The following is an 11,460-nucleotide window of genomic DNA, read 5'->3' as shown; positions in this document are numbered from 1 at the left end:
CGCTATGTGCTTCGAGTATTGTGTGTAGTTTTTGTTTTATACAGCTGTCAGTCAGGCCTCTAACTATGAAACAAATTACACTCCAAAAGACCCCGAAAAGATGACCCAGGCCTAAGCCCAGTATGACACCCCCCGCTCCGCTGATGGTTGACTCAAGACCAGATTGAGGGATCTGAGATCAAGAAGACCAAGACCAGGTAAAAGTGGTCTCGAGACCAAGATTGGTTTCCAGACATCCAACTCTATTTTACGTCATCACGGTGTTCAGAGGTGTGTTTAGGTGTTCAGCTCTGGAGGTGCACCTCCTCTTCACCCAGACCTGAACAGTGCTCAGCATCTGTTTGTGGGGCCGAAGGGCAAAAGAAGATGATGGTGATATTTAAAGATTCCGTTCTTCATCAGAGTCTGGATCCTCAAGCCTCTCTGCAGAGGTCAAAGGTCAAGGTTAAATGTGAAAAGCTGGGACTGAACTTCTCACATCAAACCAGAGTTTCATGTCTGTCTCAGTAGAAACTTGCTTGCTGAGGACGATCACACACAATGAAACGCAAAGAAGAGTGGAGAGAAGCTCCGTTACAGCGCCCTTTAATGTTTGGGTGACCGTCTGCCCCAACCTGGCTGTAAGGACGACGTGAGCCAATGAAATGAGAGGTTAGAGAGGGAATGTGAGGTCACAGAGGGGCGTCGTGTGGTTTCAGGGTCTGTAATGAGGCCGGTTTACGGCTCTGTTCCCACACTTTATTGTCCCTCAGGTGAGCCTCTGAGCAGGTGGCTAGCATCTCCTCCTCCTCTGGGGCTGCCAGGTATGTCTCCCCGAGGCCTTCAGGGTCACTCGCACGGCTCTGTGAATCTGAATCTTCTGAGTGTTCTCCATGAAAATCAGATGTTTTATCCAAAAAGCAGAAATGATTTCCCAGATAAAAAACAGAACCATGAAGCTGAGCGGCTGGAGCTGCAGACAAAAATGAATAGATTGTTTGGTCAGCTGACCCAGTAACAGCTGTTTCACTTTCATGGACATATTTCCTTGTTACTGGAACACTGATGATAATAATAAGCTGATGCTAAGGCAGGGCTGGGCAATCTCAGTCCACGAGGGCCGGTGTCCCTGCAGGTTTTAGATGTGTCCTCGAACCAACACAGCGGATTTAAACGGCTAAATTAGCTCCTCCACATGTCCTGCAGTTCTCCAGAGGCCTGGTAATGAACTGATGTGATTCAGGTGTGCTGACCCAGGGTGAGCTCTAAAACCTGCAGGACACCGGCCCTCGTGGACTGGGATTGCCCACCCCTGTGCTAAGGCCTCGTTATCAGAGGGGAAACCTTCTGCTGCGCTCGTCTGACTCTGAGCTGATTAAAGGGTTTTTTGAAAAAGCTGAAGCTGGGTCGTGTCTGAGTGTTTTTGGCACCGAGCGAGTTGCAGCTCGCCAAACAACGTTCTGAACGTGAAGCAGGTACCTGAGACCCCTCCCAGCCGTGTCTCTGTCAAGGTTTTATTGCAGCTGCGACGGCTCCTCCCAGTCTTTCTTCCTACGTTCTCCTCGTGGCACTCCCTCACCTCCTCACCTCCTGCTCTTCCTCCCTTTTATCTGTCTTTCCATCATCTCTGTCTCTGTTCGGCTCATCTCTTTGTCTCTTTAGACTTCAAAGCAAAGGAGGAGCAGACGGGAGAGGAGGGCAGGGGTGGGCGGAGCCTGCTGTGTAAACTCACTGAAACATTTTGGTCACAGATTTAATCCTGTTACAAAGAGCCTCCGACTGTCTGACCTGCTGTACAGGTGAACCCACCGTCACCCCCTCCCCCTGTGGGAGGCGTGTCCTCAGCACTCAGGAGGAGGAGGCCACCAGGAGTGTGTTTGAAGGCTTTTCTTGTAGGAAACAAAGAGGCGGACATGTCCATACCTGCTCACACACACGGCGCTGAGAGCAGGCCGCTCTGGCCCAAATGAACACAAATAAACACGTCTGGGCTTTGTTTGCGTCACAAATACGACACGGTGGCGTTCACTTCCCGTCTCTGTCCTCTCAAACCCTGCTGTGTCAAATCTAGATGAGCACAATGGTGACAGTAAACACATCACATGACATTTCTGTGACACCGGTGTTGTGCCAAAAACTGATTTCCAATGTTTCTGTGTATTTTTATGTGTAATATCTTTACGTATGTTGGTAAATAGACTTCGGTGAACAGGGTGACCCAGCTGCTGACAGCTCACCTGATAAATCTTCCTCCGGCTGTTTCTCTTCTCAGTTTTCAGCGTTTTGTCGACCCGTCCCAACTTTTACAGACGTGTTGCCGCCATCAAAGTCAAACTTTATTGAAATGGTTCATTTTCTCCTTTAAATGTTTTCTGTGGTGTGAATAAATTTGGGTTGATGAGAGTCGGAAATGATTTCATTCCGTTTTTATTTCACGCAGCGCTCTGCAGTGTTCCCCTGGGTGTTCCTGTGAATCTGCCAGAAGCTCATTATTCGGAGGATGCGGACACCTCGTGGATGTCGGACGCGTCTCTGGGGCTGACCTCTGGATCAGAGCCTGAATGAAGCTCAGTTCGCTGCTCACTTCAAACTTTGTTCCTCGCTGCACACAGACCTCTTCATCTGTGTGTGTGTTTGGGGAGGCGGGGGTGAGTGGGTTCAATTGATGGAGCAGTTAGCAGTTTCCATGACAACATGTGACCTATCCCTCGCTCCTCCTTTGGTCTCTGTGGTAACCATGAAGTAGATTAGTTATAGAGTTCAGGGAGAAAGACAGGATTAGTGAGGTGAAACGCCAAGGCCTCTTTCTTCTTCTTCTCTTCCTGTGTTTGGCTCGCTGTGAGTTTTTCACACTTTATTTCTCCCTCCTCTCTTGTTCGCGTTCCTTTCATTAAGAGTCCATTTCCTGCAGCAAACACCACGCAGGAAGTAACTCTTCATGGACCGATTTTTCTTCTCCTCACTTCCTGTCTAGTAATGAGCTCACGTGTTCAGACTGCTCTAAACACTCAGTTTATCACAGTTTTTCGCACTCCTGGCTGTGGATGATGTCGTGGACCGCAGCCCCACCCACCTGTTGTTTGTGAGTGTGTGTGTGTTGTCATAGTACTAATTTGTATGTTCTGCAGATTACAGAATAGCATAATGTGGGCGGGGCTACCTGATACTGACTTGTGGAGGTGTTGTGTTCCTGTGTGAGACCGAACAGCAGTGATGCTCAGTGTTTTCTTCCTGTGTTGCCTAAACTTCTCATGCCACAGTTTTGTTCTACGTGTACAAGGACAATACACGGCTATTCTACACTAGAACCTCTGCAACTTGAACCAAAGCTACCTGTTCAGTATGAACTGTGCCCGACTCACCTGAGCACCTTTTATCTGTGTGTTTGAGAGTGTGGGAAAAACTCTTTAATCTTCTAAAGTGGCTCCTGGAGCCACGTAATTACATGGCAGCGCTCCATGAGAAACACACTCAGCTCTGCAGGTGTTTCCCATCAACCCTGTGGTTCTTCTGACGTCCAGCAGAGGCAGCAGTGAGTCATGTTAAAACTTTACAGCCTGATACACAAACTGTTGGGTCTCTGTGGATCATTTCCTCCATAGTCACACCTGTACGGGGAGGGTGTTTGTGTAACACGCCTGGTTTAAGGTTTGTAATTTTAGGGCGTGGCCTCTGTGACTGACTGTAGCTGCTAGGCTAAGCTGGACCTGTGGACCGTTTTTGTGCTGTTGGAGCCTTTTGGAGCATTTTTAATGACATCACGTGACCAATAATATGGCTGCTGTGAGGTCACTGCACTAACAGAGCGCTCACGTAGGCGGAGCTCCAGGTTTGATTTGCAGGTCTCTGTGGATGCCAAACACAGACTAGCCAAATGTCTGAGAGACGCTGCCCCAGCTCCCAGGAGGCAGAGAGCAAGGAGGGCGGATTATAACCACAGAAGAAGAATGACACAGCCACGACAGAAGCTTCAGAGGTCCACAAGCACAGCTGCCTGCAGCTTTGACCTTTAACTAGGCTCCAGTGAACGGCCGCTCGCTCCGTTTTCAATCTGCGAATGGAGTTTGATCGGCGCTCATAAACAGATTTCAGCAACAGTTTTATTACCTGGGCAGGTAATTCCCTGGATCACCTGATGCAGCACACTGAGGAAAGACACTTTCTTCAAGTTCAAATTAAACTACTGCAAGTTAAAGTACTACACAGGTTAAAGTACTCCGTCTCCGAGGCTCCGTCTCTGAGGCCTGCGCAGGTGTCATTCTCCATCAGCTGTTTCCTGTGTTCTGGTTGAGGTTGCACCTTTCAGTCTTACTAAATCACGTGTCTGTTTTTACACAACAATCAGTATTTTAATCAAAGATGTTTCATGTACACTCAGATCTGGACTCTGATTCGTGCTGCTAAAACCAGACCTCAGACATCAAACAGGTACATGGTTTATCTAACAAGAACTCATAAATTCGAGTCTTCAGCCACTAAAATCAGCTTCAGTTGGCCGCAGGCCTACGAGGAAGCTCTGCGCCCTCCTCCTCTGGGGCCGGGCCAGAGATGGGGTAGGGGAGGGTGAGGAGAGAGAGAGAGAGAGGGAGGGAGGGGGAGGACTGAGTGTTCCTGCTGGAGCGACTCTCGGAGAGGACAGAAAGCTGTGCGCTCCGCTCCAGGACTCAGCGCCTCCTCTTCCTCTCTGCGGCTTTTTCACTTCACGCGCTCCGGTCCCGCAGAAGCTTTGACCCCCCCCCCCCCCCCTCACAGCCTCGGTAACTTTCTAAGACTTCGCCACCCCGTCTCAAAGCTTGCTCCTGGAGTTTGTCGGGCAGGTGGGATGATGGTGAGCGGTCCTGCGCGGCTCTCGGAGCTGCTGTGGCTGCTTTTGGTGACCTGCTGCTGGCGCCTCGCCTCGGCCCAGGAGCTGCCCACCAACGGGGTGAACGGATACAGCCTCCACCCGCCCTACTTTAACCTGGCGGAGGGCACGAAGATCACCGCCACGGCGACCTGCGGGGAGGACGACACCGGCAGGAGCGTCCAGGACCTGTACTGCAAGCTGGTCGGGGGCCCGGTGTCCGGAGACCCGAGCCAGACCATCCAGGTGAGTCGCTGTAAGGTGTAGATCTGAAGCAGGTGCTCGTGGCGTCACTCTGAGTAGTTGCAGCACGCAGTGTGTGCGTATGTGTAATCATAAGGTATCGGCTTATGACTGAGTTTCTAAGCATCAGTGAGTGTAAGAGGGGAGAACCGTCCCGTGTAAGCGTGAGCAGCAGTCCCAGACTTCACCCGAGCTCACGTTTACTCTTTGTCTGTGTCAGCGGAGCTTTGCATGACTCACAGTTTAAAATAATCCTTCTTTATCTAAAACTGAGTCTGGTGGCAGCCCCTCACCCATCCTCTCAAGTTAGCTCCTCCCCTTTGCGGCCCCTCCACACTGAAGCCAAAAACCTTCTTTTAGCTGGTTTATCTTGTAATACAAAAATAGAGTAATAATAAGTAATAAACTGAGGACCTTTCACACTGACACATCAATCTCACACCAGCGGGTTCTGTAAGTTTAGCAGTGCGAAAATAATCAAATCCTGCAGTTTGTTCATGAATTACGGCGATTAGAGCAGCTGTAGGTGTTACAGGTTGTGGTATCAAGAAATTAGTTGGTTATATAAATATATGAGTATGCATAATAGTTATTCATAGATACCTACACCCTAAGTTCCTGTTATTCATCTGAAAGAAACAGAATGAGTGTGTCGTTACAATGGTAACGCCAGGAGAGGCAGTATTAGTTCTGTGTTACATTAATGTTGTGAGGAAGTGGAAGAAGAGTGTGTCCTGTAGGGGGCAGTAAGAAAATGGATACTCATGTTCTGTACGTGCACTGAAAAGAAGGTTCAGTAAACCAGTTGCAACGATACTTCATTGTAAGTCTCAGTTATTGTATTTTTATTTTTTGAAGATGCAACACAGGTACTGCGCTGCAGTGGTTTGTATCATATCTATCTAATAGAGTTTGTGCATGTAAATGGAGAGTCCTCTTCACACACTGAGGTTAATTATGGAGTTCCACAGGGTTCAGTGCTAGGACCAATTCTGTTTACATTATACATGCTTCCCTTAGGCAGCATCATTAGAAGACATAGCATACATTTACACTGCTATGCAGATGACACCCAGCTCTATCTGTCCATGAAGCCAGATAACACACACCAATGAGTTAAACTGCAGGAATGTCTTAAAGACATAAAGACCTGGATGGCCGCTAACTTTCTGCTTCTTAATTCAGATCAAACTGAGGTTATTGTACTCGGCCCTCCTCAGAAGGGGTTGTCTGATGGTTGGGGTCTGCCTCCATCATTGTAGGGTCTTTACCTTACAGTAGAAAGCACTTTAAGGAACTGAGGTGATTCATCCAGGACTTCATGGTCCATATTTCCAGTTGTTTTATTTTCAGATGTGTGACGTGTGAAGTTCTCATGGAAACACAAAAGCAGAACCTGGATTTTCATGTTTCTAAAGAATAAACTTCCATAAAAAAAACCTGAAGTACAGAAATGAAGTAGCTGAGTTGTGGACGTGTCTCTGTAACCTGGTTCTTCTTCCTCGCTGAAGAGCAGAGGAGGTCGGCGGCGTGCACAAAGCTGCTGCCAGCTCGTTATGTCACGCTCGGCTTCGTTGGCTCTACTTCGCCCTTCTTCTGATTTAAGGAAGCAGAGAGGTGTGTGTGTGTGTGTGTGTGTGTGTGTGTGTGTGTGTGTGTGTGTGTGTGTGTGTGTGTGTGTGTGTGTGTGTGTGTGTGTGTGTGTGTGTGTGTGTGTGTGTGTGTGTTTTTCATCAGTGCAAAGGCTCATGAACAGCATCAGCAGGTTAACCATTACAGCAGCTCTGCGGGTGATAACCTGCACACTCACTGCCCTCTCTCTCCCACCTGTCCCTGCATTCCTCACAGTGACTGACCCTTGTCGTCCAATCAGAGCAGGCTCGCCCGCCATCTTACCGCGAGATTATCGAGTTTGGGGGGGAAAAATAAAAATCAGCTCACGTTGAGTTTGCAGAAGTCAGGAGTGATGGCTGTTAGGCTCAGACTGAAGTTCACAGAGATCAGAGGTGGAGATAAAGGTGGAGGATGAGGAGAAAGAATGAAAGCAGCAGAGCAGAGAAACCTGCAGCCTGAGGCACATTCCTCCGTGGGGGGCGGGGGGCACAGGAAGACCTCATTTTACAGTTTACTGCCTGAATTCAGCTGCTGTTTGTCCTCCTCCACACTGAGTACTTATGCAGCTCGTCCTGATCCTCGGACACTGCTGCAGGAACAACGTTCCCCAAAAATGTGGTCGAGGGCTGCTGGCCTGAGAGGGCGGGGCCTCTAAGCCAGGTCGCTCCACTGTCTCTCACACACACACACACACACAATGTGTCCCGACAGCACGATGTGGGAGTGTCTTTATTCATTAAATGTGCAGGAGGTGTACGAGGCGGCGAGCACGCTCTAGTGAGCAGAGACGGAGACACAGCAGCGCTCAGTCAGAGACGTGTGAGGGGAGAAGTTTAGTGTTCAGGAAGAAAAGATGCTTAAACCTTACTTTGGGCCAAAGGGTCGGCAGGAGAGTGACTCCGTGCAGGTTTTCAGTTAGACAATGCGTGTTGGCAAAAAACAGATCACATCATTGTGCTCAGCTGAAGTTTCATGATTGATCCACAGCTCTCTGTGTCGCATCAGCAGCTGCTGGTTTTCTGGCTTCTAATGACAAATAAAGCCACAAGGCAGAGGCCGGCGTGTGAGCAGATCTGAGACCTGCAGCAGAGCGTGCTGTTGACCGAAAGCTAACGGCGCTCTGGTGTCACAGCTCAGCTCTAACAGCTCATCAAACAGTGGGGGATGGTTTGAGCCACAGAGACGTGACCTCTGACCTCAGGGACCTGCTGTGATAACGGCCCCTGACCTGGGTTTTTGTTCAGGTCGGCACTTGTTGAGTTTATGCTAATGCTTACTTTGGGCCAAACGGCCGAGCGGACCACCAGGACAGAAACGGGGACTCGAAGTGGGTGTCACGTCTGCAGCGGGCGTGTGCACTGTGGAGCTACCTGCAGCCGGCCCCCACCTAAACCCACCACCGTGCTGTATTAACCTTACATTATGCGTGCTTGGTCGTTGCTCCGGCTAATGGTGTGCTGGAAAGGCCCAAAATAATCCAGCAGGCAAAGCGTTTAGAACACGAGTTAATGCGCAAAACCTCCCAGAAACAGGAAATATGAATGAAAAGGAAAAACAGAATCACGGTTAAGGCTGCCACGATTAGTCGACTATCAGAATCGACGACTAATTTAATAGTCGACGCCTCATTTGAAGCTTTGTAAGATCCCAAAAGTCGCAGGAATAAGTAGCAGGATTTAAGAGTGTAATAACGGACTGAAACAGAAGATGGCAGCACTGCATGTTCAAGGATGCCGTTAAACCCCGAAGAAGAAGAAGAAGAAGCTGTGTCCGGTATCGTAGCTGTGTCCAAATTCAGGAACCGCATCCTCCTGAGGCCGCATTTGTAGGCCGACTACGTTACAGCGACACGACGAAGACGGTCCATTCGAATTCGAAGACTCCGACAAATGCGGTCTTTATTTCCCCAGATTTGAAGGATGGGTCGGGTGTATACTTCGAGGCCCAACCTATCCCAGAATTCATAGCGCAGCCCAGCTCAGTTTCCAACAATGGCGGCAGCTAGTTAGTTTGAATATTATTCTTATTATTCTTTCTGGGTCACAAAATAAACGTTTAACATATTTTCAGGCGAGAATGTAGCTGTGTAAACCTCAAATATCTGCTCAGTTTATCAGGACACCACATATTTTCAAAAGCGCTCCGACATTTTCGGAGACGTCTGTTACCCACTAGCTCGATAGCTAGCCGGGGGCTAGGTCACTAGCGCCGTGAGAACACCGGACTCCCGGCAAATCGTTTTCAAGCCCACCGCCGTCTTTCGCTACTCAGGTTAAACATATAAGTCACTTAGATAACTTAAAAATGTTGTTTGGCTTTTTAGTATTTTATTTGTTCCTGAGTAAATCTGTTTGGCTGAGATTAAAGTTATAGTTTTTACACAGCTGAGTAAACGTCAAGCAGACAGCTGATTATCAGAAGTGTGAGATGCTCCAGAATTTACTCCGGTGTCCTGTTATATTTTAGATAGCAAGGAGTTTATTAAACTTCACCGAAACAATCTGCAAACTTCATTAAACTTTAATAAACTATCATCTTGTCTTTATTTTTAGTTAGCACAGACCTTAAACACTTAAAGCTGTAAGCTAATGATAGTTATATAAGAGCAGATGCTGCTGGTGCAATAAGCTGTCGTTTTACGTCCAATGGATGATGATCTGATTAGTCGACTATCAGAATAATCGTTTGTGGCAGCTCTATGTCACGGTGCTGTTCTGGAGCAGCCGTGACCCCACCATGAGGAACGCTGCTGTCCTGTCATCAGCCGAAGAGGCGCTTTGAGACGCTTCATGGGCAGATGTTCCCCAAACAGCTGGTGTAACAGGATGATTGATTTCTGTTTCTTCTCAGGGGCAGTACTGCGACATCTGCAGCCAGGGCCACAGCGACCGCGCCCATCCCATCACCAACGCCATCGACGGGACGGAGCGATGGTGGCAGAGCCCGCCGCTGTCCCGCAGCACTGAGTTCAACGAGGTGAACGTCACGCTGGACCTCGGACAGGTAGGTCTGCTCCCTGTGTCGGCTGCTCTCCTTCTTCTTCTGTGGTGCCGAACGTTTCCAGAGCTCTGTCCTCTGTCCTCAGGAGAGCTGCAACGTTTCAGTTCCCGCGGGAATTTTGAGTAGCGTGTGGGGTTAGGATGGATCAGATTGTGAGATTATTCCAAAGTGGTTTTTAAAAGTCTGTCTGAGCTTGTTGGAGCGATGCAGGAATGACATATTTGATCTGTACCGTTTCAACATCTTCGACGATCATTTGAAATCATCTGAATGAACGACAGAAAGAGAAGGACAGAGGGAGGCGGCGGCGCCCGATATCGATGTGGAGGGTTTGTAGAAGTCACCTTCTACCTGCAAACATTAATCATCCTCACACAGGAAGGTTTTGTGACTTCGCTGCCATCTTGGCTCAGTGTGAACTGAGGATGGCGCTCTAAAATGAGCTGAGGAGCGTCATCGTGCTACCGTTTTTATAGACAAAGACATTTGAACATAAGACAACAAAAGGAGGGTCAAACAAAAAGAAAGGAGGGGACTGACATACACAAGGTCACAACTCAGACTCGTGTTATTACCACACGGCTTCAGACTGAGGACAGTCGCTCCTGCCTCGCTGCTTTAATTCAAACAAAGTGAATTGTGGGTAGTTGTGTTCAGTGTTATTAGCAAAGCTGAAGTCCACATCAAAGATGATTAAAAGTGTGATTAAATCCACACTCCTGTAGAGCTGTAAACAAATGAACTTCATCATTTCAGCTTCTGTTCAGTTTAAATATTTTACCGACTCATGTCTGAAAAAGGTCATAAAAACATAAAAAGTGTGATTCTGATGTTTGGGTGCTGCGCAGCCTGTTTGTGCTGGTTTTCCTTCCTTCGTTGTCTTTATGTCTCAGCGTGTTTTTGCATGTGACACGTCTGTTAATGACAAACGTACGAACAAACCACTGAAACCTGCAGCTCTTATGTTTAGTCGGGAGGTGATTCTGGCCGCGGATCGGCGGTGTTTGCTGGGAGAGCGAGCGGAGGGGGAGGGACTTCAGGTTCTACTTTTGTCCTGAAAGAACGTAGGTGGGCGCTGTGTGTGTGTGTGTGTGTGTGTGTGTGTGTGTGTGTGTGTGTGTGTGTGTGTGCCCATCTAACCCCCCACCTGAATAAAGGAGAGAGGAATGTGAGGCAGCCTGTCTGAACCCGCAGAGCTGCCTCTCCTCTGTGTGTGTGTGTGTGTGTGTGTGTGTGTGTGTGTGTGTGTGTGTGTGTGTGTGTGTGTGTGTTTGTTCAGTGAAATGGTGAAATCCTGATCTCGAGCTCCATGCAGGCAGAAATGTATACGGTCACATCTTCCTCCTTCACTTCTCTCTCTCACATAGCCCAGACTCCTGTTATCTCTGCTTCCCTATCTTTTGTATTCTGCTCTTCCTCCTCGTTGACACCCTCCTCTTCCTCCTTATCTCTCCCTCTAATAGAGAAACCAGACTCTGGCGGTCCTACCAGGGCTGCCAGACATGTATTGCAGACCATCGTCTACATGTTGTAGCTGTCACAGTGATGCTGCTATAGAAACAGGTAGAAAGAGCCCGGCTGCTCATCAGCTTGTTACCTGTTGGAGTTCAGGCTCTGGCTGCTGGACTGGAGTCTGCTCAGCTTTAACATCACTCTGGGTTCTTGGCTAGCTTAGTGTTAGCATGCTGTCTGTACAGATGTTAGCAGTGTAATACAGATGTTTGTGTCCTGGATGCAGTTTGCACTTCACCGCTGCGCTCTTGTCCTGTTATTGTCCCTGT

The 11,460-nt window shown here is 48.6% G+C and overlaps 1 protein-coding gene across 1 annotated transcript in view; it reads left to right on the top strand.

Moving 5' to 3' along the window:
* Positions 1–4,801: 4,801 nt before the first annotated feature.
* The window catches only part of lama5 (laminin, alpha 5), a 75,026-nt gene continuing 68,367 nt past the window's right edge, over positions 4,802–11,460 (top strand). The window contains exons 1-2 of the mRNA XM_085345198.1: positions 4,802–5,068; positions 9,530–9,682. Of these exons, the coding sequence (XP_085201324.1) occupies positions 4,802–5,068; positions 9,530–9,682 (420 nt within the window). The remainder of the gene's footprint in view (positions 5,069–9,529; positions 9,683–11,460) is intronic.

Source organism: Diplotaxodon limnothrissa, linkage group LG20 (genome assembly GCF_057381915.1).
Source record: "Diplotaxodon limnothrissa isolate DT_005_m linkage group LG20, D_limnothrissa_male_GT1.1, whole genome shotgun sequence".
NCBI classification, from domain to species: Eukaryota; Metazoa; Chordata; class Actinopteri; order Cichliformes; family Cichlidae; genus Diplotaxodon; species Diplotaxodon limnothrissa.
The sequence above is the reverse complement of the archived record's forward strand: the minus strand, read 5'-3'. Positions and strand labels throughout refer to the sequence as shown.